Below are 25,352 nucleotides of genomic sequence, written 5' to 3' on the forward strand. Positions count from 1 at the left end.
AGACGCTGCCCACGCCTACCTGACTGAGCTGCCCCTCCCGCGAACGCTTCCCATTCTGTCCAGGCCGCCCGATAGTTCCTAAGGGTGGCAGGGGCCAATGAGGATTCTGCTAACCCCTCCAGTCTGACCCGATCACCTGCCAAACATAAGAGGGGCAGGGCACCCCGACATCATCAGCCTGAGGAACAAGCTCCCGAAAACGTTGCCATTGGAAATGGGAGAGGGAATCGGCGACTTCATTCTCAACACCAGGGACGTGGCGAGCCCTGAACAGGATATTATGCCGCAAGCACTGCAGTGAAAGCTGCGCCAACAGACGCAAGACTAATAGGGACCTGGCCTTCTGATGGTTAATCGCATGCACAGCACTAAAGTTGTCACACCAGAACACTAAACTCCTATTTGCCAAGCGTGAGCCCCAGATTTCCATTGCGACCGTAATGGGAAAAAGCTCGAGCAACAACAGGTCCTTAGTGAGACACCTTTCAAACCAGTCACCCGGCCACTTCTCAGCGCACCAGTGACCGGCCAGTAAGCAGCCAAAACCCACCGAGCCTGAAGCATCCGTGAACAGCTGCAGCTCACTATTAGCCACTGCGGGAGCCAGCCAGATACGCACCCCATTAAACTCCTCTAAAAAGGAAGCCCACACAGCCAGGTCACGCCTAGTCTCGGCGGACAGGCGGATGAGGTGGTGAGGCTTGCTAACCCCGGCAGTGGCCCTCTCAAACTTCCTGCAAAACAACCTCCCCATGGGGATCACCTTGCAAGCGAAGTTCAGCTGTCCCAAAACTGATTGAGCCTGTCGCAGGGTGATCTTATTCCTGGACCTACACAGCTCGACTCCCTCACGCAACTTAGCGACTTTGTCGGCCGTCAAGCTGCAAAGACCCTCTACCGTATCAATCTGGATCCCCAGAAAAGACAAACGGGTAACCGGGCCCTCAGTCTTGTCATCGGCAATAGGCACCCCGAATTGTTGGAAAAGGGACTGCAAGGAGGACAGCAGGCGAACACAACGGTCAGAGCTGGCCGGACCGACACATAAGAAGTCATCGAGGTAGTGAGCGAGCCCGCTCTCCCCCGAGGACTGCTCCACGCACCAATGCAAAAAGGTACTGAACTTTTCAAAAAATGCACAGGATACTGAACACCCCATCGGCAAGCACTTGTCGATGAAATATTCGTCACCTATGCGGAAGCCCATGTACCTAAAAGCATCGGGATGCAGCGGGAGCAAACGGAAAGCCGACTCCACATCCACCTTAGCCATGAGAGCCCCCCGTCCAAACGACCGGACCATCGCCAAAGCATCATCAAATGACTGATAAGTCACTGAGCAACGCTCGGCAGGAATGGCGTCATTAACAGAGAGCCCTGTGGGGTAAGAGAGATGTTGGATGAGTCGGAATTTCCCAGGGACCTTCTTCGGCACCACCCCCACCGGCGATATGACCAAGTTCGCCAGAGGGGGCGTGGCTAAAGGACCAACCATGCATCCAAGCTGTACCTCCTTCATCACCTCCCACAACTCGGAGGGCAGCGCTCTAGCAGATTGCAAATTCCTGAAAGCACCCCCTTGCACCTCCCCCACTACAGGAAGGCGAAAACCTACGCTAAAACCATCCCGCAGGAAAGCGGCCGCTTCCCTGTTCGGGTACGAGCGGAGCCATTCGGCCATGGCCTCCACCCGCACCGGTGTAGCCGCCCTATCGAGCGCCCCCACCTCCGGCAGGCTTGGCGGCAGTGCCAGCGCCCGCCCCTCTGGAGGGGCGGGACCCTCGAAAGCAGGTGGCAGCAGGGTGGTTCCCCGAGCAATTGATGCACAGGTGTTTATACTTGCACCGGGAACCCAGCTGACAGGTGGAATTATTGAAGGCAAAGCACTTGCCCTTAGCGGCCCCGGCTTGCCCGCTCCAGGGAAGTGGCGGGCGGTAGAAAACTCCGCCGCCGGCCGCTGCTGCAGGAGGGAAGCCGACGTGGAGGGAGGAGCGGCTGCTGCGGCCTCTATCGGGTCTAAATGCACGCGAGCCACCTCCATCCAAACCTCAACGTCCTTACAGCCCAGGTCTAGGATATGCAGGCAATCCTGCTTACGCCTAAACTGCTCGTCGTACGTGCGCCAAGCATAGCCCCCGTACGCCATTTCATGTATCATGTGAATGTAGCGTATTACGTTAATGTGCTCATCCGGCCGATCTTCCAGATAGCAGGCCGCAAAAACACAAAAACCTGCCAGCCAGTTGTCGTACGACCTATAAGAATCAGAGCCTATGCCGCCCTTATCCTTGGCTGCCTTAAAGGCCTTCTTGGTGTCCTCGGTCAGGCTGAACACATCCACGTAATCCCCTTTCTCGATCTTACGTCTACAACTCTCCCTCAGCCCCCTCAAAACTGCGGTATAGTCGCAGTGTACCACCCCGGGCTGATTCCTCCTCTTCCTTTCCCTCCGGGACAGGGAGGCAACCTTCCTACGCTTAACGTGGCGAGCGCGTCTTCCAGCCTCCCTCTTAGCATATTTGGCCGCCCTCTTGCGAGCCTTCGCTGCGCTACCTACATCAGACCCCCCAGCGGATGAGGAGGAGGAAGTGGAAGAGTGGCTATCTCGGGAGCCCCCCGAAGAGGAACTCCCCCTATCGGACCCTGAACCGTACTCCGAAGAGGACATCTGGATCATCCGAACCTGAGCCGGACCCGTACTGCTCGCCCGTAGGCAACCCGCCATCGTCATACTCTGGCGGTGGAGAAGCCGCAGCCCTGTGCCTCCCACTATGGGGCCGTCTTCGCCCCGCGGCGGAATTCAGGGGTGTAGCAGACCTGCCAACGGCATGCCCCCTATCCCTCCTTGCTCGCCGCTGCCGAGAGCAGCCAGGCCTGGGATCCGTGAGGGCTCCGGAGGACCTGCGCCGTGCAGAACCGTGTCCCCCAGTACGCGCCGGCCGGCCACCCGCCAGGGGTGCCAGGGCACCCGCCATTGAGGACAAAGCTGCCGAGAGTGCGGATGGATCAAAGGCCGGAGCATGAGACCTTACCCTGGAACCCGCCCCGGACCCCGAAGAGGATCCGGTGCAGCCCCCGTGGCGACGGGCCCCATGCCTCCCACCATCGTCCCTAGCCGCCCCCAGGTAGCCCCAGCCCCCGATGGACTCAGGCGCCCGGGCATAAGTGGGCACATAACCCGACCTACGTCTGGGAGAAACTCCATCACTGCGCTGCCGTCCCCTATATGCCTCCCGCGGGGACCCTGACCTACTGGCTGACTCTACTCTATCCCCCCGCGCGTCGCCCGCATGTGCTCGGCCACGTCCTGACTTTCTGTCAGAGCCGGAACTGACATGCTGGTGTGATGGGGACGGGGCCTGCGCTGCAGCCTGAGCGCCACCCCGCGCAGCTCTCCTGACACCCGCCGAAACCGTCCTGGACCCCCTCGCACCTCTCCCAGACCTGCCGCCCCGAGCTGCGCCCGACGCGGCGCCCCTGGATGACGCACCCCTGCCACACATCACACCCGCGCGTCTCCCAGCAGCCGGCCGCGCGGCGGATCGACCCGCCGACGCAGGCGGAGAACCTGCGCCAGCTCTAGAGGACCCCCGGGCACGTCGGCGTGGAGCAGCGGGTGAGTGCGTGCGGGCAGGGGGAGACAGCCCAGGGAGCGCGTCAGACGCATCCAGGCCACCGTCCTCCGCGAAGCGCGCAGGTGGACGGGCCGACCGTCTGGGCCGCGGTGAGGGGGCACTAGCTGACATACCTGGCACAGTAGCGGGGTACAGGGCGCGCTGGGTGCAAAATTACTTCACAAAGCAAGAGCTCCAAACTTCGACTTTCTCCACTGAATTCTGCAGGAAGAAGAGGAAATCTCCTCCCCTTCCTGCTATTATCAATCAGTCACCACTGCCAGACCTATGTCCTTATTGGCTCTCCGAGTCACATACCTCTCAGTGTGACACGCAGATGTGGATGTTTAATTCACTCCATGTCAAGTGTTGGCATTTCGTTACTCGAACAAAAAAAACAGCACTGGGCTCATGGGCTGGTCCCTGGTTCCCAAAATATAGGGGACAAAATGAATAGGAGTCCCCTGTATTTTGACAACCAACACTAGGCCCAAACAGTCAGCAGGCTAAAGCAATAGCTGGAGGAAACTTGTTATACAAGTTCCCCCAGCCAAAGCATTAACTCTTAAGAGAAAAAAGTAATCTCAACACTTGGTTGAAAAATACTAGAGCACTGGGTTCACAAGTCGCTTCCTTTAAAGCAGCTGCTGTGTAGGGGATGTTCAATCCCCTGAGGGTACAGAATAAACAAAGAAATTATAGCAGTGGTTAAATTGAGAGGGTGCATCAATTAGATAAAAACAAATAATTTTAATGAAACAAATTATAAATATCACCATTGAAATTGCAACAAGGGTTTCCTGATCCTGTCAAGATTAAAGGTGAACCACTGTGTATATAACCTGCACTGTCCACATTAGCAGCAGTCCCAATCTTTGATGGAGTCCACACGGCAACACAGCAATAGTATCCTGGAAGCTGTATGAGGGAGTGGCTTTTAGATGACTGTAGCTCTCCTACAACCTCACAGCCAGTTGTATCCAATAGTCCCAGGTGAATTTAGCCAAAGACATCCAATTCTTGTGGGGTCCAGGTGGGCAGAGAAATAAGCAGGTGGGTCCAATGATGGTAGTCAGGAATCAGGAAGAAACACCAATGCGTTTCACTGGGCTAATCGACAGCTTTATCAAGGTATGCTGCTTAGGGCTCTGGATTCCTATTTATACCCCGAGTTCTCCAGGGTTCATTAGCCTAATTAATTGATTCACCCATTAAAAAACATAGTATAATTCATACAGGTATGTTTATATGGAGCCAGACTGCAAATTAAAATATCAAATACCCTATATGTAAACATTGCAATTAAACACTTTATAAATGCTATTTTTATCCTTAAAAACTTCATATTGCATATATATATATATATATATATATATATATATATATATATATATATATATATTGACATTCGTATTTACTGCTACTGTATAACAGCCTAATATTTTTATAGTACATAATGTTAGGCCATATTGTTGTGCCTTATTAAAAAATAATTGTCTTATTTTGTTTAACTCTTAACATACATTTTTGTGTCCTATGGACTTCTTTAGAAAGGTGTTTCAGAAAGGTGAAACACTGAGCCTCTAACTGGGGATATTGTTGTGCAACCTGGTGTAAAATGGTCATCCAGGGTTGTATTATATAGGACCAAACTGGGTAGCTTGTGATGTGAACTGTGCAACCTTTGGTTACCTGGGTCACTCTAAAAATATGCAGATAGACAAATCCCTGACTCTTGGTGATGATGTTATATCCAAGCATGGTAAAGGGGTGTCCTGGAAATAACCCAAGTCTAGTCTTACAGTATGACGCAGTTTCAAGTCACAGGATGCAGTTTAAAACAGTATTCAATAGCCCGAGTAGGACCTGGGTTATAAGTGTGAAAGGGCTATATAATATAATGTATTCTAAAACTGTACAGATGGTTTCTTCTTCAAATGCAGAGGCAGAACTCTGGGAGGCAATGGAGTCATCTGCCGCCGGGCTCCTGCTCTTAAGGGGGCACCTCTCCACCACTGCCAGTTTAAATCCATTAATTGAAAGCCATCAAAATCGCTTCTGTGGCTGAGTTCTGAAATATATGTGTGTTCTCCCTCTCTTTCTGTTTATACATAGAGTATATAATATATATTTCATAACAGACTATATTTTGAATAATGTTGTGTGCGTGTGTGTGGGGGGGGGGGGGGCACCAATATTCATCTTGCCTCCGGGCAACTGGGACAAACTTACGCCACTGTTCAAATGAGATCATTCTCTAACCTTTTTAGTTCCAGTGTCTCATAATTCACAAAAAATATGAAGAAACAACTGTTAATATTTTACTTGTATATTGATTGCATCTTTTTTTTAGGAGGATCTGGACTCAACAGACACGTCAGTTGTCATAAGTTCCTGTTCATTGACAGAAGCACGTCATCTGCTTGACAACTTCCTACGTGCATCCATAGAGAAGGTATTATGTATTGAAATTTACAGTAGCAGAATCTATTCCATATATTGTTGTTCTTAATATATATATATATATACACACATACATGTACACAGCATAGACACACACAGTATACATGCACACAGCATACATACTCACACAGAGTATACATGAGCACAGTATACATGCACACACTAAATACATGCAAACACAATAAACATGCGCAAAGCATATATACAGTATATATATATATTTATTTATTTTTCACACACACACACTATACAGTATATGCACACAGCATACATAAACACACAGTATACATGCACACGCTACATACATGCAAACACAATAAAGATGCACAAAATATTCACAGACTCACACGGTATACATGCACGCAGCATGCATACATACATACATGCATACATATACATGTACATGCACACAGCATACGTACATACCATTAACATGAAACTCAGCAGGACACCACCACCTCCAGGGGCTGGCTGGCAACTTTTAGCCTGGGGGGCAAGTCCAGAGCACTGGCCCATAAGTAACAGCGCATCATTAAAATGGAGGTTTTTCATTCAAAATATATGTATTAATAAAAAAAAAGATAACGACACCACAGGCTGCTCCCCCTGTATAAAAACAGGACACCACAGGCTGCTCCCCCTGTATAATAACAGGACACCACAGACTGCTGCCTTGTATAATAACAGGACACCACAGGCTGCTCTGAGTCTTGCATAAAGAAAACGGCACCACATGCTGCATCCTTGCGGGAAAAAAAAACAGGACACCACATTCATTCAAAATATATGTATTAATAAAAAAAAGATAACGACACCACAGGCTGCTCCCCCTGTATAAAAACAGGACACCACAGGCTGCTCCCCCTGTATAATAACAGGACACCACAGGCTGCTCTGAGTCTTGCATAAAGAAAACGGCACCACAGGCTGCATCCTTGCAGGAAAAAAAAAACAGGATACCACAGGCTGCTCCATTGTGTAAAAGACAGGACACTGTCACCCAGCCTGTGGTGTCATGGCATTATTATTATACAGGGGGGCAGCCTGTGGTGTTGTGGCATTATTATTATACAGAGGGAGCAGCCTGTGGTGTCATGGCATTACTTTTTTATTATACAGGGGAGCAGCCTGTGGTGTCATGACATTTTTATTATACAGGGGGACACCTCAGGAAACAGCAGAAATATTTTTTATTTGTGAGTTTGATCCTCACTTACTGTATTTTTCTCCGTCCTGCTGCCTAATTGACTCAAACAAATAAAAACTAACTTTTATTGATATAATTTAAGATAGCGAAATATAAAAAAACACAGACAGGACAGCATAAATGGTGTGTTTAAAAAACGGTGGCTCACTAAATTCGCACAATTAAAGACTGTTTCGATATAGCTGTATACAGGAATTGATTGCCGACAATTATAGTACTATATATATTTGTTTATGCCTACTGGCTCAATTCCCCAGCATAAAGGTACATAGAGATGTGTGTTAAACAACGCAGGAGTGTCTGTACAGTATAATGTAGCAGAGCAGTGCCCACCTGTTCTTTATAAAGTTAGTGTAGCACATTCACACTTCCTATAGTTATATTGTTGCACAATAACAACTTATATTTACTGCTGGAGAGAGTCAACACCGGTGTCACCCAGTGTCAGTCTGTCACATGTAGTATAGATCTGTGTTGCCTCTTTAAGTCACTTGGAGGTCTCGGAAAGTTGGTGGGCTGCTCCAATGATTACATAATAAAATATAGCGTATTTAACATATACTTTATGGGGATATCACGTTGTGTAGCGTTTCATGCATGAACTAGGGTCTTTTGCAGGACAGTCAACAAAAATGTCGATCAGTATCAGATTTATCACATATGATGTGAGACTGAACTGCCCCTTTAATTCTATCCACGATCCCCACGAGATTGTTGGGCTGCCCCAAGAGTTTGTGACTCGATAAGGTTTTTATATACTTATGCGGCTGTTCTTAAGTATCATCTGCTGTACGGAAGAACCTGATACAGCGCTGCTGGTGTGCTTTCTGTATCATGTCAACCGGTCAACACGCAAGTCAGTCCATGTTGACTCCTCAACGTAGTTGCATGAGGAAACCCCCTTTGCTTACTTTATCAAAAGGGTCCCAGCAGGTCGCTATGTTGCTTGTGCAATTGCCGTAATGGAAATGTAATCAATTTGGCAACAATATACGTGGCTTCTCTTTGAAAAAATGTCAGAAAGTATATTGCATCACGTGGTGCTAAATAGATGATTTGACAAAGAAAGTCTATGTTCAGTATAGTGCTGCACGTATGTGTGGGTACTAGCTATACTTTATAGTGCAAGAGGGCGGTATTAGATAGTCAGTGTCAATTTGACAACAATATATGCGACTTCTCTTTGAAAAAGTGTCAGAAAGTATATTGCATCGCCTGTTGCTAAATAAATGGTTTGACAAAGAAAGCCTATGTCCCATACTCCATGTCCCATACTACTGGGGTTCCTGTAAATGGAACTTACAGGAACCCCAGTAGTATGGGACATGGAGTTTGTGTGGTACAACGCAATAGAGTGACTACTACTACCAGTGTCTTATGTCTTTAATATAATTGAGCCAGTGATAGCACCCTGTTACGTGCGGTCAGTTTGCTGGGGGCGGATACACTTAAACGCCTACTTCCTGGCATTTGCCGCTGAATACAGAAATAGGGGCATCATATAGGATGTTAATATGAACTCAGGGAACAATTAATGTTTGGCTATATTAACTACATTGCAACTTTATAACTAATGTACCCGAATGCCTTAACACTTATCCCTGGCACCCGGCGGAGAGATCACCACTGATCTACGCGGATAGTGCTGATCCTCTGTACGAGGGGTTCATATAATACTGACCCTGACTCTGTGAATACATTATCGACATGACAGTCGACATTCTATCTTTATAAGTGCTGGACAAGACAGACACTGACTATTTAATACCGCCCTCTTGTACTATAAAGTATAGCTAGCACCCACACGTATGTGCAGCACTATATTGAACATACAGTAGGCTTTCTTTGTCAAACCATTTATTTAGCAACAGGCGATGCAATATACTTTCTGACACTTTTTCAAAGAGAAGTCGCATATATTGTTGCCAAATTGACACTGGCTATCTAATACCGCCCTCTTGCACTATAAAGTATAGCTAGTACCCACACATACGTGCAGCACTATACTGAACATAGACTTTCTTTGTCAAATCATTAATTTAGCACCACGTGATGCAATATACTTTCTGACATTTTTTCAAAGAGAAGCCACGTATATTGTTGCCAAATTGATTACATTTCCATTACGGCAATTGCACAAGCAACCTAGCGACCTGCTGTGACCCTTTTTATAAAGTAAGCACAGGGGATTTCCTCATGCAACTACGTCGAGGAGTCAACATGGACTGACTTGCGTGTTGACCGGTTGACATGATACAGAAAGCACACCAGCAGCGCTGTATCAGGTTCTTCCGTACAGCAGATGATACTTAAGAATAGCCGCATAAGTATATAAAAACCTTATCGAGTCACAAACTCTTGGGGCAGCCCTACAATCTCGTGGGGATCGTGGATAGAATTAAAGGGGCAGTTCAGTCTCACATCATATGTGATAAATCTGATACTGGTCGACATTTATGTTGACTGTCCTGCAAAAGACCCTAGTTCATGCATGAAACGCCACACAACGTGATATCTTCATAAAGTATATGTTAAATACGCTATATTTTATTATGGTAATCATTGGAGCAGCCCACCAACTTTCCAAGACCTCCAAGTGACTTAAAGGGGCAACACAGATCTATACTACATGTGACAGACTGACACTGGGTGACACCGGTGTTGACTCTCTCCAGCAGTAAATATAAGTTGTTATTGGTGCAACAATATAACTATAGGAAGTGTGAATGTGCTACACTAACTTTATAAAGAACAGGTGGGCACTGCTCTGCTACATTATACTGTACAGACACTCCTGCGTTGTTTAACACACATCTCTATGTACCTTTATGCTGGGGAATTGAGCCAGTATGTTAGGGACACGGGAGATCTCGCCAACCCTAACTCCGTTGTCACCTATTGGAGTTGGCGGGTGCGTGCTAAGCTAACCTTCACCAATAATAGCCGCGTTCGTGGGAGCCCGTTAGTCAGGCTCCCACCCCGATGCCACCTGGTCTTACTAGTGACAACGCAGCCGCCAAGGCCAGAGGAAAACAAGGGGAACACTATCTAAGAAAACCAGAGGCGAGAACTACCCCTGCCCTATGGAGGAGGGTGTCAGTGGATAACACTCTAAGCTGGAACTCCCTCGGCAAATGCTGTAGCCTAGAGGTGTAACAATACACAATAGCTGATCCAATAACCCAAACTGCCGGGTGTAACAATACACAGGATGGACCAAATAAGAAATACTGACAGGTGTAACAATACACAGAATGATGACACAGTACTATAAACGCTGACAGGTGTAACAATACACAGAATGATGACACAATACTATAAATGCTGACCGGTGTAACAATACACAGAATGATGACACAATACTATAAACGCTGACAGGTGTAACAATACACAGAATGATGGTACAATAAAGGAATGACAAGCAAAGAGAGACAGGGAGTGGAAAAGACTCCCAACTTATCTGAGAACGAAGGGAACTGCGACCAGAAGGGAACAAGGATCCAGGAGGCAGGTAGGACAAGTCCACCAGAGACAGGAATAACGCTGTGCAAGGATCTGGAACCGGAAACACTCAGAGACACGAACTCCAAAGCTATAGCCGGCATCTGAGTGTACTGGTGCAGCAGTTTAAATAGCGCGCCAGAGCGCTAAGCTGACGTGGCGTGCGGCGTCACGTACACCCCTTCCTCCCTGCGGCCGCCAGGCGTCCCCCGTCGCCTAGGCAACCGCTGCGGCAGGGGAGGAAGGGGTTGTCTCCTAGTTGCCGGGCGCCCGTCTGCCGGAAGTATCCGGCTGATGACGCGACGGCGTCCTGGCAACGCAGCAACCACCGGGACTACAGAGGAGGCTGCCGGGCGAGCGCAGGTGCTGCCCGTGCAGCTCCTAACAGTACCCCCCCCTTGAGGAGGGGTCACCGAACCCTTAGACCCGGGTTTGAACGGGAAAGTTTTAAAAAACTCTGCTTTGAGCCTGGGTGCATGTAAAAATCGCTCAGGTACCCAAGACCTTTCCTCTTCTCCGAAACCCTTCCAGTGGACCAAAAATTTGAGTTGACCCCGAACGACCTTGGAGTCTAATATCTGTTCCACTATGAATTCCTTATGCCCTTGAACGAGGACTGGTTTACGCTTCTGAGTGGGCCCTGATTGAGAAGTCATCGAGACTGGTTTGAGAAGGGAACAGTGAAAGACATTATTGATTCGCAGCGCTCTGGGAAGCTGCAACCTAAATGCCACCGGGTTAATCTGAGCAGTGATCCGGAATGGACCGATGAACCTAGGTCCCAATTTAGGGCATCTCTGGCGAAGCTTGATGTGGCGGGTTGACAACCACACTTTTTGCCCCACTCGGAATACACAAGGTCTCCTATGCCTGTCAAAGAAAACTTTAGACCGTGCAGAAGACTGTCTCAGAGCTAAGTGTACCTTGCGCCATGACCTCCTAAGGAGGGATACCGTGGAGAGGGGCGACCGAGAAGACTCCCTGGAAACAAAAAAGGAATTGCACTTGGGATGGAACCCGAAATTGCACAAAAACGGTGAACTCTTGGAAGCCACGTGGTAGGAGTTATTGTAAGCAAACTCGGCCAAAGGTACCAGCTCAGCCCAATTGCTCTGACATTTGGAGACAAAACAGCGCAAATATTGCTCCAAGGCCTGATTGACCCTTTCGGTCTGTCCGTTGGACTGTGGGTGATATCCAGAAGAAAGACTGACCTGTATACACAACCCAGAACAAAAACTTCTCCAGAACCTGGCTACAAACTGAGAGCCCCTGTCCGAAACAATATCCAAGGGAAGGCCGTGAAGTCTGAAAACATGAGTGATAAAGAGCTGTGCCAATTCTTTGGCTGTGGGAAGTTTACGCAAAGGTATAAAATGTGCCATCTTGCTAAAGCGGTCAACGGTGACCCAAATGGTGGTGAAGCGGGAAGACGGAGGCAGGTCGACAATAAAGTCCATAGAAATATGGGACCATGGCCTTTCTGGAATGGATAATGGCAAGAGAGTACCCACTGGCGATAATCTGGAAGACTTATGCCGAGCACAAACAGGACAAGAAGAGATAAAAAGAGAAACGTCTTGTTTCATGGTGGGCCACCAAACCGCTCTGGACAAGTGTTCCAGCAGGGTCTTAGTAACGCCAGTATGTCCCGTGACCCTACTGGAATGAAAGTCCTTGAGGACCAACTCTCTGAGATGTCTAGGGACAAACAGGCGATCAAGAGGAGTCCCCTGCGGGGCTGAAGGCTGAGAAGCCAGAACACGGGAGGCCAAATCCTGAGTGAGACCTGCAAAAATGACAGAGGACGGGACAATGGGTGCATCTTCCAGTTCAGCACTCTGACAAGTCTGAAAACTACGAGATAGGGCATCGGCCTTGATATTCTTGGGCCCAGGTCTGAATGTAATGATAAACTGGAACCTGGTAAAAAACAATGCCCATCGAGCTTGTCGTGGATTTAGCCGTTTGGCCGACTCAATGTAGGCTAAGTTTTTGTGGTCGGTGATTATGGTGATTACGTGTTTGGCCCCTTCAAGCCAATGACGCCATTCCTCGAAAGCCCACTTAATGGCCAACAATTCCCGATTCCCAACATCATAGTTCTTTTCGGCTGTGGAGAACTTACGGGAGAAGAAGGCGCAAGGATGAATCTTCTGATCATGAATGTCCTTCTGGGAAAGGACAGCTCCGGCCCCTACATCTGAGGCATCAACCTCCACAAGAAAAGGATTTCTGGGGTCAGGGTGATGTAAGACGGCAGCTGAACAAAAAGCTTTTTTCAATTTATGAAAAGATTCGATGGCCTGTGGGGACCAAACTTCCGGATTGGCTCCTTTGCGAGTCAACTCAACAATGGGGGCGACAATGTCAGAAAAAGAACGGATGAATCTCCGATAATAATTAGAGAATCCTAAAAATCTTTGGATCGCCTTGAGGTTAGTAGGACGAGCCCAGGACATGATGGCCTGAACCTTACTGGGGTCCATAGAAAAGCCCTTGGGAGAAATGACATAGCCCAGAAAAGAGACTAGAGAAATTTCGAATTCGCACTTTTCGAGTTTAGCGTATAGTTGATTCTCACGCAACTTCTGAAGAATCATGCGGACATGTTGCCTATGCTCCGAAAGTGACTTAGAAAAAATCAAAATGTCGTCTAAGTATACAACAGCAAATAACCCCAGGTAAGGACGGAGGACCTCATTGATAAAATCCTGAAATACCGCAGGAGCATTGGCCAAGCCAAACAGCATTACAAGATATTCGTAGTGACCCGAGTGCGTATTAAAGGCAGTCTTCCACTCATCTCCTTTCTTAATCCTAATGAGGTTATATGCTCCTCTGAGGTCGATCTTGGAAAAAACTCTCGCCTCTCGGATTTGGTCGAATAAAACAGATATGAGTGGTAACGGGTAAGAATTTTTTATGGTAATTTTGTTCAAGGCCCGATAATCGATACATGGACGCAACGATCCGTCCTTTTTTTCTACAAAAAAAAACCCTGCGCCCACGGGAGACTTAGATGGACAAATGAACCCTTTTTCAAGACTCTCACTTATGTATGAATCCATGGCCTGGGATTCAGGTGCTGAAAGGGCATATAGACGTCCCTTGGGCAATCTGGCGTCGGGGACGAGGTCTATGGCACAATCAAAAGGGCGGTGAGGGGGCAACGTATCAGCTTCTTTTTTGGAGAACACATCGGCAAAGTCTCTGTGGGGTAAAGGTAGGGAAGAAAAAACGGGAAGGACAAGACGAAGAGGAAGAGAGAGACAATGATCTGAACAGGAGGAGCCCCACCGTGTGATTTCCCCAGTGGTCCAATCAATACTGGGATTGTGCTTTCTAAGCCATGGTAACCCCAGGACGAGTGGTGTGAGTGGACAGTGGAACAAAAAGAATGAAATCTCTTCAGAATGAAGAGCCCCCACCGACAGCTGAAGAGAAGGAGTGCAAGCAGTAACACTGCCGTTGGAGAGTGACTGCCCATCTAGGCTGCAAACCGACAAAGCATTGACCAAAGGAATGGGCTCGAGCCCCAGTGAATGAACCAGACCCCTGTCAATAAAATTGCCGGCTGCGCCGCAATCAACAAAGGCAGTGGTACTGACGGTGCGGTCTTTACAGGTGAGAGAAACCTGAATGAGAATCGAGTCTAGGGGAGAAAAACAGGATAGGCCCAAGTGAGTTTCCCCAAAAACACTTAGGCCCTGTCTTTTCCCGCCTTTAACGGGCAGACCACCGCACGATGACCCTGACCCCCACAATACAAACAGAGACCTTTCAGTCTCCTGCGATTTTTTTCTGCAGCTGACAACCGAGTGGCCCCAATCTGCATAGGTTCGTCACCAGAAACCTCCGACGTCTCCCCCAGTGAGGATGAGGGAAATATCCCGGATTCCCTCTCCCTCTGACGTTCCCGGAACCTCCGATCTACCTTGATGGCTAATTCCATAATTTCATCAAGGGAGGTCGGGGTAGGGTAGTGAACCAATGCATCTTTGAGAGTTTCTGACAGACCAATTCTAAACTGGCTGCGGAGTGCTGGGTCATTCCAACCTGAATCAATGGCCCACCTCCTAAACTGGGTACAATAAGCCTCTGCATTACCCTGACCCTGCCGTAGTGCCCTCGGGTTGGCTTCAGCTGAAGCAGCACGGTCTGGGTCATCATACAGCAAGCCCATGGCCGAAAAGAACGAATTTACAGAGGTAAGGGCCTCAGAGCTTGCGGGAAGGCCGAAAGCCCAGGTCTGTGGGTACCCCTGTAATAGGGAGATAACCATTCCCACCCGCTGGGATTCTAAGCCAGATGAGGCCGGGCGGAGTTTAAAGTAAAGCTTACAAGACTCTCTAAAATTAAAAAACTGGGAACGCTCCCCGGAAAACCGGTCTGGGAGACTCAACTTGGGTTCAGGGTTTCTGGAAGAGGATAAGACCCCTACCCGTTCCTCTTGTGAGTTCACCCGGAGGGTCAATTTCTGGAGCTCTTGTGTCAGGGTATGCATCTGTCCTGCCAAAGCGTGACTAGCGGCCTGCTGGGCTGGATCCATGACCGCCGAACCAAAGCCCGGGAAGTGGAGGTGAAGTATGGGCCGGCTATAATGTTAGGGACACGGGAGATCTCGCCAACCCTAACTCCGTTTTCACCTATTGGAGTTGGCGGGTGCGTGCTAAGCTAACCTTCACCAATAATAGCCGCGTTCGTGGGAGACCGTTAGTCAGGCTCCCACCCCGATGCCACCTGGTCTTACTAGTGACAACGCAGCCGCCAAGGCCAGAGGAAAACAAGGGGAACACTATCTAAGAAAACCAGAGGCGAGAACTACCCCTGCCCTATGGAGGAGGGTGTCAGTGGATAACACTCTAAGCTGGAACTCCCTCGGCAAATGCTGTAGCCTAGAGGTGTAACAATACACAATACCTGATCCAATAACCCAAACTGCCGGGTGTAACAATACACAGGATGGACCAAATAAGAAATACTGACAGGTGTAACAATACACAGAATGATGACACAGTACTATAAACGCTGACAGGTGTAACAATACACAGAATGATGACACAATACTATAAATGCTGACCGGTGTAACAATACACAGAATTATGACACAATACTATTAACGCTGACAGGTGTAACAATACACAGAATGATGGTACAATAAAGGAATGACAAGCAAAGAGAGACAGGGAGTGGAAAAGACTCCCAACTTATCTGAGAACGAAGGGCACTGCGACCAGAAGGGAACAAGGATCCAGGAGGCAGGTAGGACAAGTCCACCGGAGACAGGAATAACGCTGTGCAAGGATCTGGAACCGGAAACACTCAGAGACACGAACTCCAAAGCTATAGCCGGCATCTGAGTGTACTGGTGCAGCAGTTTAAATAGCGCACCAGAGCGCTAAGCTGACGTGGCGTGCGGCGTCACGTACACCCCTTCCTCCCTGCGGCCGCCAGGTGTCCCCCGTCGCCTAGGCAACCGCTGCGGCAGGGGAGGAAGGGGTTGTCTCCTAGTTGCCGGGCGCCCGTCTCCGTCTGCCGGAAGTATCCGGCTGATGACGCGACGGCGTCCTGGCAACGCAGCAACCGCCGGGACTACAGAGGAGGCTGCCGGGCGAGCGCAGGTGCTGCCCGTGCAGCTCCTAACACAGTAGGCATAAACAAATATATATAGTACTATAATTGTCGGCAATCAATTCCTGTATACAGCTATATCGAAACAGTCTTTAATTGTGCGAATTTAGTGAGCCACCGTTTTTTAAACATACCATTTATGGTGTCCTGTCTGTGTTTTTTTTATATTTCGCTATCTTAAATGATATCAATAAAAGTTAGATTTTATTCGTATGAGTCAATTAGGTGCACCATGTTGTGACATACTTTTCCTTCTCTTTTTGTTCTATGTACAATATAATATGTCCTATGGTAGCACACCCTCTGTAGAAACAGAATAAGGAGCAACTTGTCCATACTGTTCAGTAGGGGGTCCACCTGTCATCCTCCAAAACTAATGAGGGTCCTGTGCGAATAACATATCCTTTGTGTCTGAACCAGAAGGGTGTGACAACATTTGGGACAGAACACAGAGGGGGTGTCACACAGTGAAAGAACACAGCTGGGCTCAAATGGGGGGTGGGGTGACAATATATGAGACAGAACACAAAAGAGGGGGTTACACAGAGGGGTGGCATTTGGGACAGAACACAAAAGGGGGTGACACAATGGGTGGGACAGAACACAGACAGGGTGACAACATTTGGAACAACACACAGAAGGGGTGTCACACAGTGAAAAAACACAGCAGGGCTCACACAGGGGGGGTGACAATATATGGGGCAGAACACAAAGGGGGGGGCACACACAGAGGGGTGGCATTTGGGACAGAACACAGAAGGGAGTAACACAATGGGTGGGACAGAAAGCAGAGGGGGAGGGGTCATGTCTGTGGGGCATTGTGGTGACTGACTGGATGAAATATGTGGCAAAGGTCCCATCACAGCACTCTCCCCCCCCCCCCCCCCAAAAAAAAAAAACCCTCCACCCACTTTTTTTAAACTCTATCTGCCATTCAATAATCACATGGCACAGCAATACTTTCCCTCCCCCAAGATATGTACCCTCTTTTCCGTGGATGGTCTTGCAGCTGTGGCTTGAAGTGGTGCGGCTCCTCAGCTGAATGTCTTCATGTGACCCCGCAGCCGCAATATGGAAGGTCTAAGGGGGGGAGCTTGTTGCAATCGCGAGTGGATTGGGAGGGGTGCAGCTGACAACAGCATCTTGGCGCTCCCCGCAGACCCCACTGTTGTTTACAACTGCATCCTGTCTGACTTCCGTCCCCTCACAAGAGCTGCCTGCAACCACAGACTCATGAGATGATGACTGGAGAACCCGCCAGCGGCAGACAGCTGACTACTGCTGCTACCGCCACTGCACACACAGTCAAAGCACAGTCAAAGCTCAGGTCTCAGTGGGGGTATGAAAAGGTCGGAGGACGCGTACCGCTGCGCTCGCCACGCTTCGGGTTGGCGTTGAAAGTGGGGGTGGTGTTGACAATGGGGGTGCATTTAACATTGTAAGCACCCATCAGGGTGCTTGTACAATTAAAAATTGAATCGCTTCACATGCATCGCATGCCGCTATATTGCATGCAATGCAAAATCGGGGGTGTACAATGATGGAACAGCATGCAAATTGGCCAGAAAATGCGAAAAATCGGCCGAAAAATCGCATCCAATTTTTGCATGCGATTTGCGGCCTATTTCGAGGACGCCCTGATAATACACAAGTACCCAACTGACTTTTGTTTCGGCCGTAGATCACCAAAAAGGGGGCAGGCGCTGATGTCCTGTGAAGTCAGCCGCCCTTACTGAGCGGGCATCACCACGTAGTTTCCTGGCTGCTGCCCCCTGCCTGCCCCCATTGCACCCCTCCTTTAGCGAACAGCTAGGAGACTGTGAAACTCGCCAATGCTGCCTGTGCATGCACATGCGCAAACCCCCACAATCGAACACGAGGCCGAGTTCGGACCTGAACAAACTGGTTTAAATTGGCCCCTTTGTTTGGAGAGGAAGATGAGCCAGACTGGAGTGGAGGACAGACTGGAGTGGAGGAGATTACAGTAGTCCAATCTCGAGATGACAGTGAGTGGATGCGGGTCTTAGTAGCATCCATGGTGAGAAAGGGTCTAATTCTGGAAACAGTTTGAGATAGAAATGGCAGGGAGAGATGCTGAATGTGTGGTTTAAAAGAGAGGGAGGAATCAAGAATAACTCCTAGGCACTGTACTTGGGGGCTAGAGGAAATAGTTGTGCTGTTAAAAGATAGTGAAATTGTTTGGGGTGGGGTTATGTGAGAGGGTGGGAAGATGATATCTCTGATATGATATGTCTGTTTAAAAATGAGATTGAAGGATTCGGAGGACGGGGTTGACAAAAGCAGAACATAGGTCATGAAGAATAAGCAGTGGCTCTTCGATTTGTCAGCATGAAGGTTATTGCAGACTTTGTGAAGGCAGTTTACTCTTGAGTTTGGAGGTAAAAAGATGTAGAGAGATGGGCTGGAAGTTGCAGACAGTGTTAGGATTAAGGGTAGATGTTTAAAGAATGTGGTAGATAAGGGCATGCCTAAAGTTAGAGAGAACAGAATAGAATAGAATCAACTTTGTTGGCCATGTATGCTTGCGCACACTAGGAATTTTTTGTGGATTTATAGTGCAGCATCAAGCAGGGATGAAGGGGGGGGGGGGGGGGGGCAGGGGGAGAAGGCATTACATACATAACAATAAAACATTACATGTGGGGAACACATACCCACTGAGGTGCACAGCGCCTAGGCAGCCATCAGCGGCGCCACTGGTTGCCGAAACAGCCAGGTAGATAACAATACAAGCAGAGACAGTACAGTTATCACACAGGGAACATATTTGGCTGAGCTGCACAGCTCCTAGGCAGCCATCAGCGGCGCCATCTTGATCATGCTGCTCAGAGGCAGCAGTAAAAATATTTGTATTTATGTAGCACTTATCTTCCAAAGCTGGCACACCCTGCCAGCTTGTTGCTGGCGGGGTGTGCAACCAGCGAATGTACAGCATACAGGCTTTGCATACAGTGGGGGCAGAGGTATATGATGATGATCATGGTAAAGAAACAGTAAAACAAAGAGTAATACATAGCTTTCCTAAGAGGCTGAGATAGATGGTATCTTGGGAAAAGCAAAAATAAAACATGGCAGTGTTTCGGTTTATGTCCAAATCCAGTCCAAACTCCAGTTCTAACTCATTGCTTGCTTCCGATGATGCCAGGCAAGCCTTGGCCAGGCTTCTCCAAATGTCCCATTTTAAAGGAAAGTTTGGGTCAGCTGGTACAGGGGGAGGGGTTGGTGTTTGCACACATTGCTCAGCTTATCTGATTAAAGGTGGGGGATGTTGTAGGCTCCCAGTAACAAAACACATTCCCATTGCAGACTGTTCTTTTAAATGAAAAGCATCAGGTTTTGGAAAATGGCATTCATGTACCTGTACAGAGGAGATGAGAGATGGTTTTAAAACTTCATTCCAGTTCTAACTCATTGCTTGCTTTCGATGACTTGCTTCCGATGATCACAGTGCCTGATATGAAGGAAAGGTTGAGGTGGACAAGATGGGAACAGACAGGAGACAGGTAGTGTAGAAGGCAGAAGGGGTTAGGATCTAGTGAGGAGGTGGTTGGGATGAGCGCCATTATTTATTGTGTAGATACATGGGAAAATTAGTCAGACCTGTTGAGATGTGGAGCGGTGGCTAGAGGAAGGAGGGGGCAGGTTATTGAGGGTCTGTTGGGATGTGATGTCCTTACAAATGGAGTAAATTTTGGATGGGAAGTAGATGGCAGAGAGTGAGGAAGGGAGTTCAAGTGGGGGTGGGCAGAGAAGTTGACAGTGGCAAAGAGCAGCCGGTGGTTCAAAGATTGGGAGGAGATAAGACTCTTAACGTTTGACTGTACAGAGTTGGAAAGAGCAGCACTGTAGGATAAGAACATTAATTTGAAATAGAGGAAGTCTGCTTTCAATAGTAAATTCTTCATCTTCACAAGGGAAAGAGAGGGGGAAAGGGGGAAAGGGAAAGAAAATTCTCGCACTGACTACAATTATTACTGTAACAAATAAAACCAATGTATAAATTAAGTATCATACGCAAATGTATATATTGTTGATTGGTGGTGCTCCCAGAGTCATAGGTATACTGTACAAAAAAACAAGAAGAAAAGATGACTCTCTTTTTGGGGCACTCTTTAACCCCTTCCTGACAGAGCCAGTTTTTGCGTTCCTGACAGAGCCCTTTTTTTCAAATCTGACATGTCTCACTTAAGTGGGGATAACTTTTTTTTGCTTTTACTTATCCCAGTGATTTTGAGATTGTTTTTTCGTGACACATTGTACTTCAAATTAGTGGTAAATTTGGGTCGATACAGTCTGTGTTTTTTTGTGAAAAATACCAAAATATCGTGAAAAAATGGAAAATTTAGCGATTTGCAAAATGTTAAATTTTCTGCTTGTGAGACAAATAATCTTACCACTCAAAATAGTGAATAACTAACATAGACCATATGTCTACTTTATGTTGACATCATTATTTCAACTTCCTTTTAATTTTTTGGGACACTAGGAGGCTTACAATATGAATAGCAAATTCTCAAATTTTCAAGAAAATTTCAAACACTGATTTTTTTAGGGACCAGTTCAGTTCTGATGTAACTTTGAGGGACTTGTATGTGAGACACCCCCATAAATGATGCCATTTCAAAAACTGCACCCCTCACAGTATTCAAAACAGCATTTTGGAAGTTTGTTAACCCTTTAGGTGTTTCACAGGAATTAAAACAAAGTGTAGGTGAAATTTCAAAATTTCTTTTTTTTTGCAGATTTGCAATTTTAATACATTTTTATAAGGAACACAGTACATTTTACTAGAGAAATGTGACTAAAAATTGATTCCCCCAATTCTTTTGTTTTCATAAATATCCTATATGTGGCCCTAGTGTGCACGGTGACCAAACCACAGGCTTCATAATAGAAGGAGCACCTACTTGATTTTGGAGCCTCCTTTTTATGAGATTATTTTTTAGGCACCATGTAGGTTTCAAGGCACCATAAGATGCTAAAAGTTAGGAACCCCCCCACAAGTGACCCCATTTTGCAAACTACACCCCTCAGGGAATTCATCTAGGGGTATAGTGTACATTTCAAACCCCCAGGGGTTTCACCAATTGTGGTACAACTGGGCAGTGAAAATGAAAAATTATTTTTTTTACACAAAAATGCAGTTCTGGCTCCAAATTTGTCATTTTCAGAAGGTATGAAGGAGACAAAGCACCCCAAAATCTGTGCCCCAATTTCTCCCGAGTACGGCAATGCCTCACATGTGACCAAAAAATACCAGTTGGGTGCATGGCAGGACTCAGAAGGGAAGGAGTGATTTTTGGATTTTGCAGCTCAGATTCTGGTGGAATTTTGGTGGGTGCTATGTCGCATTAGCAAGACCCCCCAAGCACCAATACAGTGGAACCCCCCCACAAGTCACCCCATTTTGCAAACTACACCCCTCAGGGAATTCATCTAGGGGTATAGTGTACATTTCAAACCCCCAGGGGTTTCACCAATTTTGATACAAGTGGGCAGTGAAAATGAAAAATTACATTTTTTTACACAAAAATGCAGTTCTGGCTCAAAATTTTTCATTTTCAGAAGGTATGAAGGAGAAAAAGCACCCCAAAATCTGTGCCCCAATTTCTCCCGAGTACGGCAATGCCTCACATGTGACCAAAAAATACCAGTTGGGTGCATGGCAGGACTCAGAAGGGAAGGAGTGATTTTTGGATTTTGCAGCACAGATTCTGGTGGAATGAATGGTGGGTGCTATGTTGCACCAATACAGTGGAACCCCCCCACAAGTCACCCCATTTTGCAAAGTACACCCCTCAGGGAATTCATCTAGGGGTATAGTGTACATTTCAAACCCCCAGGGGTTTCACCAATTTTGATACAAGTGGGCACTGAAAATGAAAAATTACATTTTTTTACACAAAAATGCAGTTCTGGCTCAAAATTTTTCATTTTCAGAAGGTATGAAGGAGAAAAAGCACCCCAAAATATGTGCCCCAATTTCTCCCGAGTACGGAAATGCCTCACATGTGACCAAAAAATACCAGTTGGGTGCATGGCAGGACTCAGAACGGAAGGAGTGATTTTTGGATTTTGCGGCTCAGATTCTGGTGGAATTTTGGTGGGTGCTATGTCGCATTAGCAAGACCCCCCAAGCACCAATACAGTGGAACCCCCCCACAAGTCACCCCATTTTGAAAACTACACCCCTCAGGGAATTCATCTAGGGGTATAGTGTACATTTCAAACCCCCAGGGGTTTCACCAATTTTGATACAAGTGGGCAGTGAAATTGAAAAATTACATTTTTTACACAAAAATGCAGTTCTGGCTCGAAATTTTTCATTTTCAGAAGGTATGAAGGAGAAAAAGCACCCCAAAATCTGTGCCCCAATTTCTCCCGAGTACGGCAATGCCTCACATGTGACCAAAAAATACCAGTTGGGTGCATGGCAGGACTCAGAACGGAAGGAGTGATTTTTGGATTTTGCAGCTCAGATTCTGGTGGAATTTTGGTGGGTGCTATGTCGCATTAGCAAGACCCCCCAAGCACCAATACAGTGGAACCCCCCCCACAAGTCACCCCATTTTGAAAACTACACCCCTCAGGGAATTCATCTAGGGGTATAGTGTACATTTCAAACCCCCAGGGGTTTCACCAATTTTGATACAAGTGGGCAGTGAAAATGAAAAATTACATTTTTTTACACAAAAATGCAGTTCTGGCTCAAAATTTTTCATTTTCAGAAGGTATGAAGGAGAAAAAGCACCCCAAAATCTGTGCCCCAATTTCTCCCGAGTACGGCAATGCCTCACATGTGACCAAAAAATACCAGTTGGGTGCATGGCAGGACTCAGAAGGGAAGGAGTGATTTTTGGATTTTGCAGCACAGATTCTGGTGGAATGAATGGTGGGTGCTATGTTGCACCAATACAGTGGAACCCCCCCACAAGTCACCCCATTTTGCAAAGTACACCCCTCAGGGAATTCATCTAGGGGTATAGTGTACATTTCAAACCCCCAGGGGTTTCACCAATTTTGATACAAGTGGGCAGTGAAAATGAAAAATTACATTTTTTTACACAAAAATGCAGTTCTGGCTCAAAATTTTTCATTTTCAGAAGGTATGAAGGAGAAAAAGCACCCCAAAATATGTGCCCCAATTTCTCCCGAGTACGGAAATGCCTCACATGTGACCAAAAAATACCAGTTGGGTGCATGGCAGGACTCAGAACGGAAGGAGTGATTTTTGGATTTTGCGGCTCAGATTCTGGTGGAATTTTGGTGGGTGCTATGTCGCATTAGCAAGACCCCCCAAGCACCAATACAGTGGAACCCCCCCACAAGTCACCCCATTTTGAAAACTACACCCCTCAGGGAATTCATCTAGGGGTATAGTGTACATTTCAAACCCCCAGGGGTTTCACCAATTTTGATACAAGTGGGCAGTGAAATTGAAAAATTACATTTTTTACACAAAAATGCAGTTCTGGCTCGAAATTTTTCATTTTCAGAAGGTATGAAGGAGAAAAAGCACCCCAAAATCTGTGCCCCAATTTCTCCCGAGTACGGCAATGCCTCACATGTGACCAAAAAATACCAGTTGGGTGCATGGCAGGACTCAGAACGGAAGGAGTGATTTTTGGATTTTGCAGCTCAGATTCTGGTGGAATTTTGGTGGGTGCTATGTCGCATTAGCAAGACCCCCCAAGCACCAATACAGTGGAACCCCCCCACAAGTCACCCCATTTTGAAAACTACACCCCTCAGGGAATTCATCTAGGGGTATAGTGTACATTTCAAACCCCCAGGGGTTTCACCAATTTTGATACAAGTGGGCAGTGAAAATGAAAAATTACATTTTTTTACACAAAAATGCAGTTCTGGCTCAAAATTTTTCATTTTCAGAAGGTATGAAGGAGAAAAAGCACCCCAAAATCTGTGCCCCAATTTCTCCCGAGTACGGCAATGCCTCACATGTGACCAAAAAATACCAGTTGGGTGCATGGCAGGACTCAGAAGGGAAGGAGTGATTTTTGGATTTTGCAGCACAGATTCTGGTGGAATGAATGGTGGGTGCTATGTTGCACCAATACAGTGGAACCCCCCCACAAGTCACCCCATTTTGCAAAGTACACCCCTCAGGGAATTCATCTAGGGGTATAGTGTACATTTCAAACCCCCAGGGGTTTCACCAATTTTGATACAAGTGGGCAGTGAAAAAGAAAAATTACATTGTTTACACAAAAATGCAGTTCTGGCTCAAAATTTTTCATTTTCAGAAGGTATGAAGGAGAAAAAGCACCCCAAAATATGTGCCCCAATTTCTCCCGAGTACGGCAATGCCTCACATGTGACCAAAAAATACCAGTTGGGTGCATGGCAGGACTCAGAACGGAAGGAGTGATTTTTGGATTTTGCAGCACAGATTCTGGTGGAATGAATGGTGGGTGCTATGTTGCACCAATACAGTGGAACCCCCCCACAAGTCACCCCATTTTGCAAACTACACCCCTCAGGGAATTCATCTAGGGGTATAGTGTACATTTAAAACCCCCAGGGGTTTCACCAATTTTGATACAAGTGGGCAGTGAAAATGAAAAATTACATTTTTTTACACAAAAATGCAGTTCTGGCTCAAAATTTTTCATTTTCAGAAGGAATGAAGGAGACAAAGCACCCCAAAATCTGTGCCCCAATTTCTCCCGAGTACGGCAATGCCTCATGTGTGACCAAAAAGTGGCAGGACTCAGAAGGGAAGGAGTGATATTTGGATTTTGCAGCACAAATTCTGGTGGAATGATGGTGGGTGCTATGTCGCATTAGCAAGACCCCCAAAGCACCAATACAGTGGAACCCCCCCACAAGTGACCCCATTTTGCAAACTACACCCCTCAGGGAATTCATCTAGGGGTATAGTGTACATTTCA

At 47.2% G+C, this 25,352-nt stretch overlaps 1 protein-coding gene across 6 annotated transcripts in view; it reads left to right on the plus strand.

Moving 5' to 3' along the window:
- KIF21B (kinesin family member 21B) overlaps positions 1-25,352 on the plus strand; it is a 714,596-nt gene that overhangs the window by 385,342 nt on the left and 303,902 nt on the right. For all 6 annotated transcript variants that reach the window (XM_083173198.1, XM_083173196.1, XM_083173200.1 and 3 more), the window contains one exon: positions 5,968-6,069. In XM_083173198.1, coding sequence (XP_083029324.1) covers positions 5,968-6,069 — 102 coding nt within the window. The remainder of the gene's footprint in view (positions 1-5,967; positions 6,070-25,352) is intronic.

The sequence above is a fragment of the Crinia signifera genome, chromosome 2 (genome assembly GCF_055691185.1).
Source record: "Crinia signifera chromosome 2, ASM5569118v1, whole genome shotgun sequence".
Taxonomy (NCBI): Eukaryota; Metazoa; Chordata; class Amphibia; order Anura; family Myobatrachidae; genus Crinia; species Crinia signifera.